Source organism: Hibiscus syriacus, unplaced genomic scaffold (genome assembly GCF_006381635.1).
Source record: "Hibiscus syriacus cultivar Baekdansim isolate YM2019G1 unplaced genomic scaffold, ASM638163v2 tig00110890_pilon, whole genome shotgun sequence".
Classification (NCBI taxonomy): Eukaryota; Viridiplantae; Streptophyta; class Magnoliopsida; order Malvales; family Malvaceae; genus Hibiscus; species Hibiscus syriacus.
The window spans coordinates 16,836,794-16,860,842 of NW_024062900.1; the positions used below are offsets into that span (position 1 = coordinate 16,836,794).

The following is a 24,049-nucleotide window of genomic DNA, read 5'->3' on the forward strand; positions in this document are numbered from 1 at the left end:
GAAACTTGTGCAAGTTGAAGGTGGTAGGTGTTGGTCACAGGGAATCAATAAGATCTGTAGGGCAGAATGTAGAACCGGTCCGATGGAGATGGGATCCACCCGGTTCGTAGATCTGTACAACCACCGGATTTGTTTCGACTTTTTTATTGGAAATATTGAAGGCTCTGGACAAACAAAGTTTGATTAAGCATAACTACTTGTTTTAAACATAATTGTGATTTTTAGTCAAAATTTATCTAATTATATATTGATAAGGAAAAGGGCCATTTGGATTTGTTTTCTTTTCGAATGATACTGTCATGAATTCAGTGTATTTTTTTATATCAATCGGTACATTTTTAAAAGTAAATTATGTGAATAGTTTCTTTGTTTTTTGTCGGACCGAATTTAATCGTTAATTTAAAAATTAAACGCGTTTAATCTCTTATGTTTTTAATCTGTTTGGTTTTATTCTTTCAACCGTTAACTCTCGTTAACCCTTTAACGTTAAAGGAAATATTGCGTGACAATTAGATTTTTTTTTTAAATCCATGTGCATCTTCTTCATCATCTTGGTACAGCTCTTGCACTCTTGATAGAACAAAAATCTCAATCTCATGGCAATCTCATTCGAGGAACTCCGCCACCACTTCCACCCCATGTGCCTCCAGTATTCTCACCAACTCCTTCTGCTTGTCGATCAGTGGAATCTCGTGGTGGCCATACACCAAACACTGTGGCAGTCGTCCCATCTTCTCCTTAAGGGACTCATCAGCAGCCATCGGATTACATAATTCATGATCACGGTCAGCTCCGTCCGGCAAAGCCAAGGACCACATAAGATCATTATCAGGTAGACGCAAGATCCGATCATTGAGGAATCTCTTCTCCGATTCAGCCCTTTCCACTCCACTGAAGTACGATTGATTCATTATCAGCCCTATAATTTTCACCAGCGAGATATCAATGTTCAATGCACGTAAAGCCGCATGGAAAACCATGTTGCCACCCGCATGGACGGGACCAAGACTAGGAATTGATAGGAACCGAAATATTGAACTTTTTAATAAATATATAGTGGTTATGTATTTAAACTTAAAATTTAAAATATAATGTTTAATTTGTCTAATATTTAAATTTACAATGACGTAAATTGTTATTAGATCAAAATATCGAGAATATTGGATTATCAATTCTTTAGTTTGGCCCCTATATGATTAAATATTTAATAAATTCTTTTTTTTACTTGAATATTTATTTTTACATGAATTAAAATAATATTATATCAAAATTTATCGAACATACAAAAAGTTTTGCAAGGGTCGGGGCCCTTTTGGGCCCTAAGAGAGCTCAGCCTCTGGCCACCCGCACTAGAACTGAACAAAAAACACTTGGAAAAATCCACGTACTCTTTTAACCACGGATCACAACCGTCAATATCCATCGCTTGGCCCCAACCCATGTGATCATTTCTGACGCAAGATGATATTCGAGTGAGATGATTATGACTGGGATCATAACCGCCTTGACACAACACGCATCGTGAAAATGAAGAGAGGTATCATTGAAGTGGATAAAGTCGCCACCATGGAAGTGTATCAAGAGGCAGTACAGCAAAAGTGTTTTGTAGTGGCGTTTTTAGCGGCGTTTGGAGAGTAAACGCCACAAAAGTTAAACATATAGCAGCATTTTCAATCCAAACACCACAAATTTAGACTTTAGCGGCGTTTTTTGTGCAAACGCTGCAATAGAGTAGAAATATTGCGGCGTTTTAACCAAAACGCCGCCATAGGGTGGTACATAGTGGCGTTTCTACAACAAATGCCGCAATTAAGATTAGGTTTGCGTTGTTTTTAAATAAACGCCATAGAAGTTTTAATAAATAGCGACGTTTATAATGAACACGCCGCAATAGAGTAGACATTTAGCGGCGTTTCATCCAAAACGCTGCAATATAGTGTTAATTTAGCGGCGTTTATACCATAAACGCCGTAATAGATTTGTAAATTAGTGGCGTTTATACGACAAACGCCGCAATAGAGTGATAAATTAACGGCGTTTATATCTAAAACACCGATATAAATAATACTTTAGCGTCATTTTTTTACAAACGCCACAATAGTGTTGATCAATAGTGGCATTTTTTGTATAAACGCCGCAAAAAACATGTGATATAGTGGTTTTTTTTAAAACGCCGCAAAATGTGTAATATATTGTCCTCTCTTTTCTCCTACCTGAACCCTAAAATCATTTCAACTCTTCTTCCCTCACGGTTTCTTCTCTGGAACAACAACGGCCATCACGGGATTCCAAGCGACGTCATCTTTTGTCTGTCCCGACGACCAAATCAGCCCTCTCACCGACAAACTATAACACAATTCCACGGTTTGATCCCTGTTATCACTAATGATCTTTTTCATTTTTGTTTTTGTTGGTTTTCTAAAAATGGGGAAAACCCAAAAAACTTACGTATTTGAGAAAAAAGGAGTAGGTGTTGCATTGAGTAAGAGTAATTATCGTTGGAATGTCTACATGGCATATTTGCTCTGACGATGGATCAAATTATCGTTGGGAGGCTATCAGTCCGGTCTCGCCGTCGCAACTCGATGATGACTCGAAAGGAAGTCCTATTGCTCCATACCCTTCCATGGCTGATCTCCTACTTGAAGGTAATAATCTATGAATCTTTCTGCCAATATATTTCCCTTTTTGTACGCTTACTCAAATTTCATAGATCAAACGCATGTAGGATATTCGAAGCTTATTGAGAATGATGATAGAGGAATGAATAAATACCCGATGTTTAGAACCGAATTTGGTAACTCTGTGGCGTTAAAAGAATCTTCAATTGCAAAAGCAGTATCGATCCTCAATGAACATGATGTTGCCTCTACTTTTACTCCAAGTAAACGTTTATATCATCTATTTAAATTTATTTTAATGTTTGATTTAGTTCCCAAGCCACCACCAATCAAGTTTCATATTGTAGGTAGAGAGTCGTTATCTGTTTCAAGTGAAGCACTGAAGCGCGCAATGAGTCTTCTTGGTGAACCGGAGGTAGGAGATTTATTTGGTGAAATGGATGAAGAGTTTCTCCATATAGAGTTTACACGGAGGAAAAACTTAACGATGCGTCGTCAAACAAGGAAAACAGCTTTCCTACGTCCGTTCCCCACGAAGGAGCAATAAAGACTAAATTGTAGTGAACAATATGGTGAAGACTGTTTATGCATAACTTTAATGTTTCTAAATTATAATGTATTTTGTTGTTAAGTAGTTTTATGCATAACTTCTGTATTAATTAAAATGTATGGTTGTTGTTAATTTAGTTTATGTAGAGAAGAAATGAAATATTTAAAATATGTCAATCTTATATAAATAAAGGTATTTAGTGACATTTTTTGATACAAACGCTGCTAAATAAATGACCTTTTGCGGCGTTTATATAAAAAACGCCGCAATAGGTTAATCAATAGTGGTGTTTTTACAAAAACGTCGCAATAGGTACATACATACATTTAATTTAATGTTTATCAAATACCGATATTTTTATACAAACGACACAGTAGGTTTCATCAATAGTGGCGTTTGTATCTAAAAACGCCGCAATAGTTTCATTCATAGTGGCGGTTTAGTAACAAACGTCGTAATAAAGTGTACTTTAGCGGCGTTTGGAGACGAACGCCGCAATAGGCTTTAACAATCGTGGCATTTTTACAAAAAAACACCGTAATAGGAACATACATACATTTAATTTATTGTTTATCAAATCGCTGCGTTTCTTCAAAAAACGCCACGATAGAGTAGTAATATAGGGGCGTTTGTGCTAAAAATGCCACAATAGGGTTATTTTTTAGTTGCGTTTTTCCAATAAACGCCGCGATAGAGTGGTAATTTAGACGAATTTTTATAAAAACGCCACAGTAGGTTTCATCAATAGTGTGTTTCATCAATAGTGGCGTTTGTATCTAAAAACGCCACAATAGGTTCATTTATAGTGGCGTTTTAGTAACAAACGCCGCAATAAAGTGTACTGTAGCGGCGTTTGTCTCCAAACGCCACAATAGGCTTTATCAATCGTGGTGTTTTTTTAGAAAACGCCGCAAAATAAATTGTCTTTTATATCACAAAACCTATCCCTTTTTCCTTTTTCACGAGTTACGCCCCCACCCTTCTGTTTTCTCTCTTTTAACCCCGCCGTTGTCCACTCAGCTCATCTCTGTCACGATTCGTAGTTAAGGGTAAGGTCCTTGATCTTCTTCCCTAAATCCCCTCACGTTGTGACCCTTGTTTTCGTTGTCGTTGGGGCTGTTTTAGAGTGCGAAACCAACAACTTTGGCTCACAATCACCGTCGTTGGGGTGTTTTTCGGTCGATTAAGGCTACCGTGGGGTTGGGTTTTCGTTGAGGTAGGGTTTAGCCGACTTTGTTAGCAGTTGGTCAGCTCTGGTTCGTCATGGGAGCCTCTGCAATTTGCTTTCTCCTTACATTATCGGTGTTGCTGGGAGTTTAAGGTCAGGACAACGTTGGCTGATTTTGAGGTATGTTTTCCACAACCTTTCAGCCATAAATATTAATAATACATATATTATGGGGTTAGAATTATAAGATATTTTTAGGGTTTAAATCTTAAGATAGGATTATTAGTTACCTCCAGGGTTTAAATATAAGGATGGGATTAATTTAGGATTGGCAGATTGCACAACAAATAACCTTTTCCAATAGTATTAATTTAGGAGAACAAACAAAAATTTTGCTTACCAGATTTTGAAAGTCCCCTTGCTTCTGAATTTGTAACCTCTGCTTGCTTGTAAACTAGAGAGTATCACTTTGTAGCATTTTTTTTGTCGAAAAACAAAACTTTGAGAATCTTACTTAAAAGAAAACTTACGGTTGTACTCCTCCCTTTCCATGTTTGTCGAATATGCCCTTCTTATATAATTGTTTGATGGAATTTTATTAACTTATGTTCAAACATTATAGATGACAAGTTTTGAGTTTTCATATTTTAATGTTTTAACATACTGGTTTAAGGTTTGGAGCATATATTATGCTTTGAAACAGTGTTTTAAAGTGCGTTTGATACATTGTTTTTATTTAATTATAGTAACGAAACTATCAATTTTAATTAGCAGTTTATATTTATATTACTACTAAGCATTTAAATTTGCATCCCGAGTTGTTAAAAGGGAAATCATCGTAAGAGATACCAATCTGTTCCATCATTTCTATGACGGGTCTTGTTCTTGCAGAGACTACTGGCAATGCCTGTGATGATTGAATTTATTGACATTTCTATTCATGGAACGTTTTCAAGATCAAAAGAGTAAAGCGTTGCTATATCCTCGGTATTCCGATCGATACAATACTGATTATATCGACTATGACGCTAATGATACACAAAGAGAAAGGTAAAGGGTTTCCATTCCAAACCGATATTGGCACATTTGTCTATACGTTTTCATTTATTTTGAAGTGAATAAACATTTATTATACATTCTAAAGAGTTAATATGCGCAGCTCAAGCTTTTCCCCAGCCAGTATGCAATGAAATTCATGTGTTATGTACCAAAGAGTTAATTCCTTGTAGCTGCTCTTGAGGACATTATCTATTGGTCATAATACCCTCCCCTTCTTGAACTGGGCATAGGCTGATCTAAAAAATTTTCCGGAAAGAAAGGGTGAGATTTACACCACATTGCCATCAAAACCAAAACAGAGAAATAATATATACACACAAAGCAAAGAGAAGTGAATTTTACCATCCTCTTCATCATCATCTTCTTCGTTCTGACTTGTGAAGAATGGGGTTAGGTAATTCTTATCTAATGCAGAGAATGATGATGTTCTGCAAGGTCAGATATGGTTTAAATTCAATAAAATGAAAGATATTAGCTGATTAATCCATTTTTTTTATAAGAAAAGCTGATTAATCCATATATGGGAGTTAATTCTTTTACATAGCCAACAACCCAAGGGGGCAGTTTATGTCAGTTTCGTTCACATGTTGAAAGATTTTTAAGTTGTTTTAATTAGTAGTTTTCAAGGGTCATTTAAAGTTGTGATAAAACAATTTGAATTGTTTTAAAATGTTATTTTTAATGATATTAAATGGTCATTATTCAACATTGAAAATAAGTATATATATGATAGGTTTCAAAATAGAAGAATAATATTAGATGAAAAAACCTTTACATGATTAATGATGTGATGAATGTTTATAATATTTTAAAACGTTTGATTTAAGAGTTTAAAGCATAAAACGGTTTGAATTTAAAGCATGTACGTATATGCAATGAATATAAACATTTGATAATTAGTTCAAATGTTTCATCTTTAAGGTATTATTGCTTTTAAAAATCATTCGAATATTTATGCTTAGAAACATTCGGTTGACTTAATTGTTATTTAAAAGCATAGAATTATTAAATGTGTTAAAGAATAGCTAATTTTTTAACAATATTTTATGCTTTCACCGTTGGAAATAAGTACGTAATTACATGCATATTTAAGATACTAAGGAACTGCTTGAGCGTATGTGTGGGGAGAGAATTGTGGGTTCATGATAGAAAGTGGTATAATTTGTTTGTTGTCTTATTTTGTATTGTTGTCTTATTTCATTTTCATATTGATTTTATGCAGTTTGTCTTGCATTATCTACACTTAAATCTATTGCTATCTGTTGTGAACAACTCAGCTTGTTTGATTAGAGGTAAGCCCTCAATTTCATATTAATTAATTTGTTTATTATAATTTTAAATATCTAGTGACAAGCATTATCTACACTTAAATTCGAATGTTACATAAAACTATGCTAAGATGATGCAAGTCCTTTAACACTTCAATAATGGTTTAGTTAATTGTTTCCCTTTTAAAGTTATTAATTAATCCAAATAATTAACACAATAATGGTTTAGTTGATTGTTTCCCTTTTAAAGATATTTAGTTTTCTAATAGTTTTCTTAATAGACATTGTATAGTTGGCTCTTCTAATTTAAAATTAACTACTAGTTCTAATCTTTAAGCTATTTAAAGTTTGATAGTCCAATTATAGATCTATTAGTTTAGATTCTACTGATGTCTAGTAGGTTCAAAATCAAAGGAACTTGATGATATATACCAATTATCGGAATCTAGGTTCTAAATTTATCTATAATATTATCAATTAACATTTGAATTTGAAACTCTAGAAATACGAAATGGATAAGAGTTGGATGGATTTCTCAAGGGTTAGCGTCGAATATCGAAATGGAGTCGAAAACTTTCTAAATTTAGCTTTATCTGAATGCAAGCCAAGAGAATATGATTCTTTGCCCTTGTAAGAATCGTGTGAACATTAATTGGCATATTCGTGAAGTTGTGTACGAGCATCTAGTTGTTTTTGGATTTGTTCGGGGGTATAGAAAATGGATCTTTCATGGAGAGTTTGTATCAGATAGATCTGCTTCCACAAGTTATTCGACTTATCCTGCTCCTTCTCACTATCCAACTTTCAGAGAAGATGACATGGAAGGGATGTTACGAGATGCATTTAATATGCACAATCATCAGCCGTATGTTACAGAAAATTATTGTCAGAATGATGTTAATGATTTCATTGAGACAGGAAGAATTGGATGTGATGAAGAGCCAAATGTTGAAGCGACAAAGTTTTACAAGTTGCTGAATGAAATGAATTAACAACTTTATGAGAGATCAAAGTTTTCAGAGCTTTCTTTCTGCATTCGTCTTTTCCACTTAAAATGTCTGGGAGGGTGGACTGGTAACTCCTTTATGCAATTGTTGGAGATACTAGGAGAAATGATTCCTTTTGCAAAAATCCCTCAATCATGCAAAGATGTGAAGAAAATGATAAAAGATTTGGGTCTTGGATATGACAAAATTCATAGTTGTCCGAATGATTGCATGTTGTATTGGGGTGATCAAAAAAATCAAGAGTCTTGTCATGTATGTGGAAAATCTCGATGGATGACTACGAAGGCAGAAAATATTACTAAGGATGACGCTCAAGCACGATCAAGAAAGAAACCGATCAAGATTCTGCGATATTTTCCTCTCATACCTAGGCTACAAAGATTGTTTGTCGTCAAAGACTACTGAGTCTATGAGGTGGCATCATGATGGAAGAATCGATGATGGATTATTATGGCAAAATGCAGATTCTTAAGCTTGGAAGTCATTTGACAACAAGTATCCAAGTTTTTGTGAGAGATCCTCGAAATGTCAGGCTCGGTCTTAAAACTGATGGATTTAATCCATTCAAAATCATGAGTACTTCGTATAGTATTTGGCATGTTGTACTTGTTCCATACAATTTGCCTCCCTAGATTTGCATGAAACAATCATCTTTCATCTTATCCATGATAATCCCCGGCGAGAAAGGCCCTAGAAATGATATTGATATTTACATGCAGCCGTTAATTGCAGAGTTGAAACAGTTATGGGAAGGGGTCGAAACGTACGATGTGTTGACGAAGAAGAACTTTAATTTACGCGCGACTTTATTATAGACAATTAATGATTTTCCTACGTATGCAAATTTATCTGGTTGGAGTACCAAAGGTCGTTATGCTTGTCCTTGTTGTGCTCTATAAACATGTTCGAAGTGGTTGGTTAATGGAAAGAAGTTATCTTATATGGGACATCGTCGGTGGTTACCTGATAATCATAGATTTAGAAGTCAAAAGAATATGTTTGATGGTGATGAAGAGTTTCGAAATGATTCTGACCAAACAATCGGTTCTCAAATATTCAGAATGTTGAAAAATATCAATTTTACTTATGGAAATATGAATCAACCAAGTAGTACACGATCGAAGAAAAAGGCAAAGCATGTCAATGAAGAGGTTGAAGTTGACGAACAAACTGATGAGGAGTCTGATGAAGAGGATGATCCAAATGAGGTAGACTTGTGGAAAAAGATGAGTATATTCTTCGAGTTGACTTATTGGAAAAAGTAGATTTTGAGACATAATCTTGATGTAATGCATATTGAGAAGAATGTTTGTGAGAATATTATCGGGACTATTATGAATGATGGCAGAAAATCTAAAGATAATCTTAAGAGTCGACTTGACTTATTGGACATGGGAATTTGGCATGATCTTTATCCGCAATTACTTCCAAATGGAAGAAATTTCTTGCCGCCTTCTATTTTTTCTCTTTCGAAAAAAGAAAAAGAAGTGTTTTGCACGGTGTTGAAGGATATAAAGGCCCTAGATGGGTATACATCAAATATTTCTCGATGTGTCAGTGTTAAAGATCGAAGACTTTATGGTTTAAAGTCACATGATTATCACATATTAATGCAAGATTTACTGCCAGTAGCTGTTCGCGGTTGAATATCGAGTAAGGTGACGTCTTGTATCATTGAACTTTCTAATATAATGAAAGCCATCTGTGGGAAAGTTTGAAGAACTTGATAAACTACAAGATCAAGTCGCCATGACTTTGTGCAATTTGGAGAAGATATTTCTGCCTTCATTCTTCACAATTATGGTGCATCTGCTAATTCATCTTCCTCACAAAGCAAGAGTTGGTGGTTCAGTTTTATATCGATGGATGTACCCTATAGAGAGGTGTTAATTGAATTACACGTTTCAAATTACTACTGATTATACCTCTCACTCAAATGTATTTACGTAGTATGTTGTTTTGTGTATAGGTTCTTGGGCAAGTTAAATTCGTATTGTCGTAATAAGCGTTATCCGGAAAGATCGATTGCTGAAGGGTATTTGGCAGAGGAATGCATGACGTTTTTCTCTAGATATTTGAAAGATGTTGAAACAAGATGGAATAGACCAAATCGAAATGATGTGTTAAGTACTGATGACTTACCTCAACATTATTTGTTTGGAAGTTATAATCAACCATTAGGGAAAGTTGAAATTGCACACTTAGATGGCACGTCTTGGATACAAGCACACCGATATGTTATTTTCCATCACGATTCAATAGATCCCTTTTGCACATAAGTCTTTCGAACCCAATCCTAATGAAATCTCTTTATCTTTTATATTTATCAATTTTTAAGGACATAATATTCTTTATAGTGAGTTTAAAGAAGTATTGAGATCTCGAGCACGCTCCCGAAGATTAAATCAGCGATAGCTACATAAGTTATTCACAGAAACTTTTCATGAATGTTTAGGCCGGACGGTAAGAAACTAAATCTTACGAAACACTTATAAATTATATATGTCTTGTTTTTTATATCGACATCAATGCAAATTAATTCACCATTCATGTGTAATAGGTTTAAAGTGGGAGAGAAGTTAGTGATGAAGTTAAATGGCTTTCTCAAGGTCCGAATGGAATAGTTAAAAGATATAATGTCTTCCTCATTAATGGGTTCAGGTTCCACATGAAATCTCGTGAAAGATTAAGGAGAACACAAAATTGTGGAGTCGTAGTTACTTCGTCAACTACAAGTTATGCTACTGTAAGGGACAATAATCCGCATGAGGGAGAGGTCGATTATTATGGAAATCTTACGGATATTATTGAGTTAGATTATTATGGAAAACGAAAGTTTGTGTTGTTTCGGTGTGACTGGGTTGATGTAAACAGATGTATAAAAAGAGATAAATTTGGGTTTACAATGGTGAATTTCTCTCGATTAATTCACACGGGTCAACGTTTGATGGATGAACCATATGTATTTTCTTCTCAAGTGAAACAAGTATTTTATTTTCACGATCCAATGGATGACGGTTGGTATGTTGTGCTTTGAAATACTCCCAGAGACTTGATAGACATCGGGGATGGAAGTAGAGATGACATTGAAACAAGATCATAATGTTTACCTCTACTACCACAAAACTTAGATGAAACTATCATTAATACAACACAATTTCAATGGGTTCAGGAGGATGTTGATGAAGATATTTATGACAACTGACATTACATAAGACTTTTATACGATTTTATATCTTCATTTATTTATTTATAATGTTATAACCTTTAACATGTTGTCTTTCAATATATTCATTAATTAATTCATTTTTTTATTTTTTGTGAAGAGTTTATTATAGATATCATGCCGAGGAGAAAAATAACTGATTTGCGGGTTGTTCGAGCTTCTGAAAACCATGAAGAAAGAAATAACGAGGAATCGAATGCACCTGAGTCTTCCGAAGTCCCTGAAATTGTTGAAGAGGAAGTAGAAATTGAAAGTAATCTTCGAAATATTATTTACTACTTTGTTCATTTTCAAAACTGGCATTTAATAATTTATTATATAGTTGAAAATGTTGGAACGCTCAAGACTCGAGGACGTACAACTTTGAAGGAATTATACCAACTTCCTCCTGGCATCGTGTCAAAGTTTCAAGAAATGATGTCGGTCAACCTATTGGCCTAGAATCACGTCTTCTACCAGGTTACTTAGGCATAGTTGGACGTAATGCGAATCTGTTACCGATCAATTACGAGTCATGGCGCGAAATACCTAATAGTAACAAAAATCAAGCGTTGAATTTTGTTAAGGTAATAATGTCATTATAATAGATACTCTATAGAAATTCAATACTAATTTATACTTACGGTGCACACTTATTTGCTGTATAGGAGAAATTTTCTTTAGAGGTCTCTGACGATTATGTGAAGCAAGCGTTAGGGAAGAGATGGAGGGACCACAAGAGCTCCTTAAAGAAGAAATACTTCAAGAATGATCTCAACCTTGAAGAGAAGTTGCAAACAGTCCCACCAGGAATGCTTAGGTACCAATGGGAAGATGCAGTAAGATTTTGGAGTTAAAAAAAAAGGATAGGTATGATGTATTTTTCAGAAATAATTGTAATGAATTTTAAATCATTATTAAAAGTGATTGTTTGACATTATAGGACCAAGAGCATGTTGGTGTTGCTAGCAGGCAACAACAAAAGTTTACGCACACGGCTGGATCAAAGAACTTTGCTTGTATAGCTCATGAGGAGGTATTATAGATTATTGAAATAGTTTTTTGTATTTCATGTACATACTAACTCATAGTAATTATATTATGGTACATTGTAGGAAAATACATCCAGTTCTAAAGTTGGTCGAATCCAACTCTTTGACATGACATATACGAAGAATGATGGCACTCCTATGACTGCTGACGCTGGAGAAATTATGGTACGTTTATTGGGTAGATGTTTTAAATTTACCTGACTTTATTTATATTTGTACCATGACATTTTTATTTTAATTAATTATTCACTTTATTATTAGGAAAAATTGAGGGAGAAAAAGGCGGAGCATCATGCTACTGCTTCGAGTCAAGGTCTTGTTAATGATGATGACATTGAAAACCAAGCTATTAATGACGTTTTGGGTCCTAAAAGATATGGTCGGGTGCGCTGTTAAGGATCATTCGTTACTCCCACCAAATATTTTGGATCCAGCTCATCACAGTAAATGTCATCACAGTCTCGATCTTCCCACCACGAAGTTAGTCGTTTAAAAGAAAAGTTGACTGAGATGGATCAACAAATGGCTAACTTGAAAGCGGAAAATGAAGTAAGGGAAGCAGAGAGAGTAGCAGCAGAAGCAGCCAGAGCAGCAGCGAAAGCAGAGAAAGAAGCAGCGGCAGCACAGAGAGAAGTAGCATATCAGCAGAGATATGAAGAATTTGAAAAACGACTCAATGATATGATGCTAATGATACGAAAAACGTAACCTCAGAATCCACCATTGTAGTCTCATTTATGTTATGAGCATTATGTTAATGTTACTGAACCTTGTTTAATTGAACTTATATTACGTTAATGAAAATTTTTATTTATTATATTGGATTTGATGTTGTTTGTTATGGATATAGAGTTTGATGTTATTGTTGTTTTGTTTGTTGGATAATGGAACAGGTTGAAAAAATATATTTGGGGTAATGAAGCATTATTTTTAGAATTGTTAAATTCTATGTTATTTAGCGGCGTTTGTAAAAAAACGCCGCAATATAACATACATTTAGCGGCGTTTGTATACTAGAAACGCCGCTAATTCTCAACCCTTATTACGTCATTTTTTCTACAAACGCCGCTAAATCTGAAAACCTACTACAACGTTTATGGGAAAAACGTCGCTAAAAATCATCACCTACTGTGGTATTTATGGGAAAAATGCCACAAAATATCAACACCTACTGAGGCGTTCGTAAGTAAAATGCCGCTAAAATACAACACCTACTACGGCGTTTGTAGGAAAAACGCCGCTAAACATCAACACCTATTGCGGCATTTTTCTGACAAACGCCGCTATATGTTGTCACCTAAAAAAATGTCGTTAACTTTAGCGACGCTATTTTTAGTGGCACTTTTTGCGGCGTTTGTCATAATGTCGCATGTGTTTTTAGTGGCGCTTAAAAATGCCGCTATAGGTAAAAAATGTCACAAAATACATGTTTTGCTGTAGTGAGGGGGAGCTTATTATCGGTGTTCAACGGCGGAGTTAGTTACCTGTAGAGACGAATAAAGGTTTTGTTATTGGCATTCAGAAAGACATCTATAAAGAGAGCAAAGTCTTTCGTAAAATGGTCATGGAATGATCGTGATAGAAGAAGAGGAGGAAAAAAGTCACTAGTTTTTTAAGTGCCATATAAGACTTCTGTTAACGGTTTAACGGATATTAACGACTAAGAGAGTCAAACGTGTTTAAATTTGGAACCGATGATCAAAGTCAGTCCGACCGAAAACAATGGGATTATTAGCATAGTTTACCCTCTTAAAATTCTTTTTTTATTAAACCCTTTTAAAATTTTAAATTAATATAATATGTTGATTTAGTATTTAAATAATAAAAAAATTATATAGTATTAATTAATCAAAATAATAGGGTAACTTATGCATTTAATACTTAAACTATCAGTTTTGTCCATTTTAGTACCTAAACTTTAATTTTTTTTCAAAACCATACCTAACGTTTTGTTTTTTTTGTATGATTTTGGAAAAAAAATAAAAAATTAGGTACTAAAACAGATCAAAACTAATAGTTTAGGTACTAAATATGTAATTTGCCCATTAATAATATTATGAAATGCCTTTTATTTTTTGTACAAAACTGTAGTAAACTAAACTAAGGAGTCATAACTTCTCTTCTCCCCCTAGCATCACTGATAAGTAAGTGGTGTAAACTAGCAGGTAGAACCTCTAGAATTACTAATTCTTCTTCTTGTTCATACACACCCATGTATCCATGTACGCTTCTAGTAGGCTGTGTGTGTTCCCTTTTGCTCTATTCGATAGCCGTATTCTACAACAATTAGTATCAGAGCCAGATTAAAGTATGTAATATCTACTTAATGTCTTTGTGGTTGCCACCAAAAAGGTGGATCCTCCAACATAAGAAAATAAGAAGGTATTACCCATTCTTTGAAGGTTTCAGAGAACTATTCACGATAGTGAAATAGTGGGAGCTATCCGTAATAGAAGTTATGGCAACAAAATTTGATATTGAAAAGTTCAATGGGAGAAATTTCTCATTATGGAAATTGAAGATGAAGGCCATCCTGAGGAAAGACGGCTGTCTAGCAACTATCAGTTAAAGGCTGGTAGATTTCACAGATGACAACAAATAGATCGAAATGGACGGGAATGCTATGGAAAACTTTCATCTAGCATTAGCAGATGAAGTATTGTCAAGCATCAAGGATAAGAAGACATCTAAGGAGATATGGGATCATCTCACCAAACTGTACGAGGCCACATCGTTGCACAATAAAATTTTCCTTAAGAGGAAATTGTACATTCTCTGTATGCCAGAATCTACTTCAGCGACGGAGCACTTAAACACACTGAACACTTTATTTTCTCAGCTTACATCCTTAAGATGTACAATAGGAGAACAAGAACTTGTTGAACTTTTACTTCAAAGGCTACATGATTCGAATGATCAACTAATCATCAACTTGACAAACAATATTGTCATCAGTCTAGTCTTCGATGACATTACAGCTGCTGTTCTGCAAGAAGAAAATCGACGCAAGAGCAAGGAAGACAGATAAGTAAATCTGTAACAAGCAGAAGCATTGACAACAATAGGAGGGAGATCAACAGAACGTGGTCAAAGCAGGAGTCACAAACATGGTAGATCAAAGTCGAGAAGCAAAAAGAATTTAAAGTGTTGCAACTATGGAAAGAACGGTCACTTGAAGAAGGATTGTTGGAGTCTAGGTAAAAACTCTAATCCACAAGGTAATACCGTCAGATGATGGAGATGCTCTATGTTGTGAAGCGTCAACCACCATGGAAGGTAAAAAGAGATTTACATATATATGGCTCATTGATTCAGGAGCAACATATCATATTACCTTAAGAAAAGAATGGTTTCATCATTATGAACCTGTCTCAGGAGGATCTGTGTATAGTTGCAATGATCATGCCTTAGAGATCGTTGGCGTGGAAACCATCAAATTGAAGATGTATGATGGAACAATTAAAATTGTTTGAGATGTGCATCACGTGAAAGGCCTGAAGAAAAATTTATTATCCTACGGATTATTGGATAATAATGCAAGAAAGATTGAAACATGGAAAGAAATCATAAAGGTGTTCCGTGGAGCGCTTGTGGTGATGAAATGCGAAAAGCTAGCAACAAACTTGTACATGCTGAAGGGAGAGACCTCGTTAGAAGCAGAAGCCTCTGTTGCCTCATGTAGTTCAGATTCTGCAATGCTATGGCATCAGAAACTTGGAAACATGTCATAACAATGAATGAAAGTCCTTGCGGAGCAAAAGATACTTCTATACTTAACAAATGTATCACTTACTTTGTGTGAGCATTGTATAACAAGTAAGCAACATCGGTTGAAATTCAACACGTCAAATTCTAGAGGCAAAAGTGTTCTAGAATTGGTTCATTCTGGTGTATGTCAAGCACCAGTTACATCCCTAGGCAGAGAAAAATACTTTGTCTCATTTATTAATGACTACTCCAGAAGATGTTGGGTGTACCATATTAAGAAGAAGTCAGACGTGTTTTCAACTTTCAAAGACGTCAAAGCGCGGGTGGAACTTGATTCTGGAAATAAGATCAAGTGTTTCAGAACAGATAATGGAGGAGAATATACAAGTAAAGAATTTGATGACTTTTACAGGAAAGAAGGCATCAAACGATAGTTCATAGTGGCGATGTAATACCCCAAAAATTTAGATAATGACCAAAATGAAAATTTTGGAAGTTTGATGGCCAAAGTATAATACTTGGAAACATTTAGGGAATTAAGTGATAAATTTCCTAAAAAGAATTTTATTTCACAAATAGATAGTTTACTCTTGAGAGTGGGGTTTTATAGAAATCATATTTTGAATTTGGAATTATGGTAAAGAAAAATTAAAAAGGGTCAAAGTCGGTAAGGAATCGGTAATTTCAAATCGAATTGGAATTTTACAAAAATTTAAATGATGTTAGAAAATGATTGGAAATATTATTTTAATATTTTAGATTAGAGAAATTTGGTTTGGAGTTGTGTAATTTTTTAGATTTGATCGAAATAGTGGAATTTAGTGACTAAAACACAAGTTTTGAAATTTCATGGGCATTTTCGTAAGTCAAAGTCAAATTTATTCATCTTTGACTTTGAAAGATGATAAGGATGAGTTGTCATGGTTTTATGGTGAATATGGAGAGTCATTAATGGCAAAAATGGAATTTCCTTTTGAATTGAATAAACAATTCCATTATAATATATATTAAGCCATGTGTTAGATTATTTAACATTAGAATATCATGATGGGGGAGCATTTTCAGCTCATCTTCTTCTCCAAGCTGCCATGGGTGTTCTTCAAAGATCAAAATAAAGCTTTCGAGTCGAGTAAGGCGAAAGGCAAGGGCCAAGTCTCAGAGTAATCATTTTGCTAATCAGGATATATAAGCAAGGCGAACCAGGTGAGTGCATCTAATTATGCATGTACATGTGGTAATAATTAAAATAGCATGATTTATTAATGTATGTATAATGATTACCAAATGACACTATATGCGCTAAAATGATAAGGAAATCATACTGAGTGTATGAATTTCTATATGGAGCACTGAGTGTGTTAAAATGATAAGGAAATCATACTGAGTGTATGAATTTCTATATGGAGCACTGAGTGTGCTAAAGTGATAAGGAAATCATACTGAGTGTATGAATTCCATATGGAGCACTGAGTGTGCTAAAGTGATAAGGAAATCATACTGAGTGTATGAATTTCTATATGGAGCATTGAGTGTGCTAAAATGATAGGAAAATCATACTGAGTGTATGAATTTCCATATGGAGCACTGAGTGTGCTAAAGTGATAAGGAAATCATATTGAATATATGGATTTCCAGATAGGGCATTATATGTGCTAAAATGGTAAGGAAATCATACTGAGTGTATGGATTTCCATATGGAGCACTGAGTGTGCTAAAGTGATCAGGAAATCATATTGAATATATGGATTTCCATATAGGGCATTATATGTGCTAAAATGGTAAGGGAATCATACTAATGGTATGGATTCTCGCATAGGGCACTTCGTGTGCTAAAATAAGGAGGAAATCATATTAAGTATTTGATATTCTAGATGGAGCACCGAGAGTGCTGATATTATAAGGAAATTATACAAATTGTACAAATTTCTTATGGAATGTATGGAATCAGTGACGTAAATCATAGTAAGTATATTGATAACATAAGCTTACGAGCTTATGAACTTATAGTAAGTAGATTGATAACATAAGTTTACGAGCTTATGAAATTATAGTAAGTATATTGGTAAAATAAGCTTACAAGCTTATAGAATAATGGTAAGTATATTGGTAAAAATAAGCTTACGAGCTTATGGATTAAATGGTATGTATATTGATAAGAAATTTCATAGTATTTTGATCATGGTAAAATATTGGATATATCGATAGCCTGATTTTATGGCATTTTGATTTTGACATTGAAATGCATGATTTGTATTGCACTGTTTATTGTTTTAATTGCCTCACTAAGTTTATACTTAGCGTGTAATGATTTTCACGCGTAGGTAAAAAGCCAATAGTGAAGTAAAGAAATCAAAGTGACATCAAGCATCGAGGAGTATATTTCAATATCTGTAAGACATCCTATGATGGAATTTGACTTAGATAGTGGCATGTAATTAATAATATTCGATATGTTTTGTTGAATAAATTTGAAACAAAATGGTAAATTTTATAGTGATGAAAGGTAAATTTTTATGAGTTTTATATGTATTTTTCAGAAGTTACTGTAGCAGTGCATCGATACACAATGTTAATTCGATGTTTTATGCATCAGTGCACTGTTCACGTCACTGTAGTAGTGCATCGGTACACTGTTCATAAAAAAAGATATTTTACATTAAATTAATTATAATGAAACATAATTCATATGATATGATAATTTTGATGATATCATTTACCTTTTTAAGAAAACAAATTTTAAATCACTTTTGAAGTGGAAAATGGTTTTAGAAATTAACGTGACAACTATAATCTGTGTAGGTATGATCCTACAGGTTATAGATGTTACATTTATTGGTATCAGAGCTACAGGTTTAGACGATTCTCGGACTAAACCGAGTTTGTTTTGAGTTAAAAAGTGTATACATGCCACTAGGATGTCGAAAGTTACTGATAGTTGTATATATATTGTGATGATGCTTATTGAGAGTAAAGTTACTCTTTAATAATGTATGTTGATTCTGACTATGTTCAGATGTTGGAACTAAAGACAAAGGTAAAAAATTTGAAAATGATGAAAAGAAGGTCGAGATTAAAAAAATGGACCCGACACGACTTATGTAAAACACCTTAGAATGGTGGATGTTATAAGGGATTTTTCCTTCATTTTGTGGAAAGAATGCCCCAGTTTTTAATGAAGATTATGATTACGAAGAATCGATTAAAAAGTTTGAATGGATTACAAGAAAAGTTGAATCGGATGAGGATCCAGAGGAGGATGTTGAATCTAGTGATGATTCTGAGGTTTCTCCAGGTAAACTTAAATAAGGGAGAAATATTTAAGCTAAGCATTAAATTGTTTAAATCATTGTTTATTTGAGTAAGAGAAATTGAATAAGCGGTAAAAATGATTTCTGCTAAAAGTTTATAGAAAGTTGAGTTATTAGTGAATCACATGATTATGAGTTGGATTGAGAATAGATATCAAGTCCATAAAAATTGGATAGAGTTACCTTGTGAAGGTAAATATGAGAAGATGGATTGTCTAACCTTTAATGCTGAAATGAATTATTGTTTAGATTGAGATGGATACTCAAGAACTTGAAAAGTGTCAAGTTCGTTATGATGAGAAAAAAGAATAAATTTGTTTACTAGTGTGATTTTAGCATTAACTACTATGAAGTTATTGCTACAAATTTATCAAGTTTTCTTATTGAACGATGTGAACATTGAGACTTACATTTGAGATTGAAAATGTTTAAACTGTTCTAAAAATATCATCTCTGGATTTGGAAAAGTTATACAGATTTGTTTAAGAATGAAATAAGGAATTCTAAGTAGAGATATTGAATTTAATTTAATAAAAAGTGTTATTATGGTGGAAGACCTGTGAGTCATAATACAAGTATTAGACGGACAAATAATAAATGTCTGATAAGGATTCAAGAGCTCATGTTACTGATGAATTCGATGGGATTATAATTAATGAGTTTTAGATCATTTTGATCTTGAATTGGTTGTCTTTGCATTCAGGTTGGGTTAATGGTCTCAAGAAGCAATTAATTTAGAAAAAATGCAAATAAATTAAAATTTTTAATGATTGATAAAAAAGTGAAATCATCAATAAGTGATATCAGAAATGGTTGTGATTAATGGTTATGATAAAGATAATGTAAAGAGGATGCATAGCTTTTGTAGCTAAAGTGATAGATACTTAAGTATCTGAAGGAAGATCATATGATATTTCCATAACTTGGGAATTTCCATATGTCTATTTAGATTTATTAATTTAGTTACCCCCAGATTGAGAGGTGGAATTCAATATTAATGGTTATAAAAACATTGATCCTGTATCTATGGTTTCGTATCGAATGGGTGCAATTGTGTTAAGAGCCAATTGCAAGAATTGATAGATTGAGGATGTATTAGACCGAGTAGTTCACATTGGGGTGAATCGGTGTTATTTATAAAAAAATGGATATGTACGAATATGTATAAATTATCGATAGTGAAACAGAGAAACTATCGAGAACAAATATCCTATTTTGAGGATTGATGATTTGTTAGATCAGCTTAAAAAGAGCAACAATTTTCTATAAAATTGATATTTGAATGGGATATCATCAGTTACATATTAAAGAAGAAGATGTTCCAAAGATAATTACAGAACATGATATAGACACTGCAAGTTCATAATAATGCTGTTTGGTTTGAAAAATGCTCTGGCAGCATTCATGGATTTGATAAATCGAGTATTTCAATTTTACTTGGAATAATTTTGAGGAGGTTTGTATTGATGACATTTTGATATACTCGAAGACAAAGATAGAGCATGAAGCTTATCTTCGTATTGTGCTCGAGATATTTAAGGGTAAAGAGATATATACTAAACTGTCAAAGTGTGAGTTTTGGCTATCAGAAGTTGATTTTCTTAGTCATGTTGTCTTGACATATGACATAAGAGCTAAAAAAAATTACTAAGTTTGTTGCTACATGTTTGACATATCAACAAGTAAAAGCTGAGAATCAAGTGCTCTTGTAATTGTTGCAACTGATTTCTATTCCAGAGTGGAAATAGTAAAGAGTCATTATGGATTTTGTTAAGGGACTACCTTTGATATCAAATAAAAAGGATTCTATTTGGGTGATAGTGATCGGTTAACTAAATCGGCATATTTCATTTTGATGCAAATGGACTATGCATTGAATAAATATACAGAGTTGTATATTTAAAAGATAGTTCGGCTACATGGATTGCCAGTATTAATTATATCGGACAGGGATCCAAAGTTCACTTTAAGATTTTAGAAATATTTGCATAAATTTTGGGTACTTGATTGGATTTCAGTACGATCTTTCATCCACAGACGGATGGTAAGTCAAAAAGTACTATTCAGATATTAGAAGATATGCTGAGAGTATGTGCGATTGATTCCAAGGAATTAAGGGAAAAGAAAAGTATTTGATTTTAGTAGAATTTTCCTACAATAACAACTATTAGTTGAGTAACAAGATGGCTCAGTATGAAGCTTTATACGGGAGAAAAGAGTCGAACACCATTGAATGGGTTCGAGTTAAAAGATTGAAATCTGGTTGGCCCAGATTTATTGAAGGAGGTTGAGGATAAAGTACATATAATTCAAGATAATCTTAAGATGGTATTTGATCGGTAAAAGTCTTATGCAGACTTGAAGCGAAAAGAGATTGAATTTCATGAAGGTGATAAAGTTTTTCTTAAAGTAACACCTTGGAAAAAGATTTTGTATTTTTAGTACAAAGGAAAACTAAGTCTAAGATTCATTGGAACTTATGAGATATTAAAAAGAGTTGGACCGATGGTTTATCAGTTAGCATTAACTCTAGAGATAATGGAGAACCAGAGTTGGACAAAGTACACAATATTTTTCATGTATCGATGCTTAGAAAGTATCGATCGAATTCTTCACATATCATTGCATCAGAGGAAATTGAGATTCGACCAGATTTTAATTATGAAGAAGAACTAGTTCGGATCTTAGCTCAAGAAATCAAAGAACTGCGTAACAAGATGATTCCTCTAGTCTAAGTGATTTAGAAAAATCATAATGTCAAGGATGTTATTTGGGAAAGAGAGGATGATATGAAGAAATAATATCTTCACATTTTCATATCAGATTGAGGATTTGGATTAAATAGCTTCCAAATCTAATGATTTGAATGATCTTCACAAAATTCCCAAATGAAGGAGGAAAAATCAGAATTCAAGAAGTTGGCAAGTCTAGAAGAGGTATCTGCATAAAGCATAGGCACGACTTATTTATTTTGAGCTATCGCAGAAAAAGTTTATAGTTAAGGCGTAAGAATATCTTACCAGACAGTATAACCCTAAATTAGGGTTATGAATTTAAAATAGGAAAAACAATCCTTATAAAAGGGGAGTTAAGGTTTTCATAGAAAGTTTTAAAATTCGAGGACGAATTTTCTTAAGGATGGGAGAATTGTAATACCCCAAAAATTTAGATAATGACCAAAATGAAAATTTTGGAAGTTTGATGGCCAAAGTATAAAACTTGGAAACATTTAGGGAATTAAGTGATAAATTTCCTAAAAAGAATTTTATTTCACAAAGAGATAGTTTACTCTTGAGAGTGGGGTTTTATAGAAATCATATTTTGAATTTGGAATTATGGTAAAGAAAAATTAAAAAGGGTCAAAGTCGGTAAGGAATCGGTAATTTCAGATCGAATTGGAATTTTACAAAAAATTGAAGGATGTTAGAAAATGGCTGGAAATATTATTTTAATTTTTAGATCAGAGAAATTTGGTTTGGAGTTGTGCAATTTTTCAGATTTGATAGAAATAGTGGAATTTAGTGACTAAAACACAAGTTTTGAAATTTCATGGGCATTTTCATAAGTCAAAGTCAAATTTATTCATCTTTGACTTTGAAAGATGATAAGGATGAGTTGTCATGGTTTTATGGTGAATATGGAGAGTCATTAATGGCAAAAATGGAATTTCCCTTTGAATTGAATAAACAATTCCATTATAATATATATTAAGCTATGTGCTAGATTATTTAACATTAGAATATCATGATGGGGGAGCATTTTCAGCTCATCTTCTTCTCCAAGCTGCTGCGGGTGTTCTTCAAAGATCGAAATAAAGCTTTCGAGTCGAGTAAGGCGAAAGGCAAGGGCCAAGTCTCAGAGTAATCATTTTGCTAATCAGGATATATAAGCAAAGCGAACCAGGTGAGTGCATCTAATTATGCATGTACATGTGGTAATAGTTAAAATAGCATGATTTATTAATGTATGTATAATGATTACCAAATGGCACTATATGTGCCAAAATGATAAGGAAATCATATTGAGTGTATGAATGGAGCACTGAGTGTGCTAAAATGATAAGGAAATCATACTGAGTGTATGAATTTCCATATGGAGCACTGAGTGTGCTAAAGTGATAAGGAAATCATATTGAGTGTATGAATTTCCATATGGAGCACTGAGTGTGCTAAAGTGATAAGGAAATCATACTGAGTGTATGAATTTCTATATGGAGCATTGAGTGTGCTAAAATGATAAGAAAATCATACTGAGTGTATGAATTTCCATATGGAGCACTGAGTGTGCTAAAGTGATAAGGAAATCATATGGATGGATTTTCATATGGATTGTGCTAAAGATAAGGAAATCATTAATATATGGATTTCTAAAATGTGCTAAAATGGTAAGGAAATCATACTAAGTGTATGGATTTTCATATGGAGCACCGAGTGTGCTAAAGTGATAAGGAAATCATATTGAATATATGGATTTCCAGATAGGGCATTATATGTGCTAAAATGGTAAGGGAATCATACTAATGGTATGGATTCTCGCATAGGGCACTTCGTGTGCTAAAATGAGGAGGAAATCATATTAAGTATATGATATTCCAGATAGAGCATTGAGAGTGCTAATATTATAAGGAAATTATACGAATTGGACAAATTTCTTATGGAATGTATGGATTCCAATAACGATTAATAAACGAGGTTAATGGCATTAGTGACGTAAATCATAGTAAGTATATTGATAACATAAGCTTACGAGCTTATGAACTTATAGTAAGTAGATTGATAACATAAGTTTACGAGCTTATGAAATTATAGTAAGTATATTGGTAAAATAAGCTTACGAGCTTATGGAATGATGGTAAGTATATTGGTAAAAATAAGCTTACGAGCTTATGGATTAAATGGTATGTATATTGATAAGAAATTTCATAGTATTTTGATCATGGTAAAATATTGGATATATTGATAACCTGATTTTATGGCATTTTGATTTCGACATTGAAATGCATGATTTGTATTGCACTGGTTATTGTTTTAATTGCCTCACTAAGCTTATACTTAGCGTGTAATGATTTTCACGCGTAGGTAAAAAGCCAGTAGTGAAGTAAAG

The 24,049-nt window shown here is 33.6% G+C and overlaps 1 protein-coding gene across 1 annotated transcript; it reads right to left on the bottom strand.

Annotated features, from left to right (window-relative positions):
- Positions 1-605: 605 nt before the first annotated feature.
- On the bottom strand, positions 606-2,399 carry LOC120144791 (probable carboxylesterase 8). The gene is made up of 3 exons (XM_039158761.1): positions 2,251-2,399; positions 1,345-1,451; positions 606-988 (listed from the first exon to the last, which is right to left on the bottom strand). The coding sequence occupies exons 1-3, from the start codon at positions 2,397-2,399 to the stop codon at positions 606-608; spliced, it is 639 nt and encodes a 212-aa protein (XP_039014692.1).
- Positions 2,400-24,049: the final 21,650 nt, after the last annotated feature.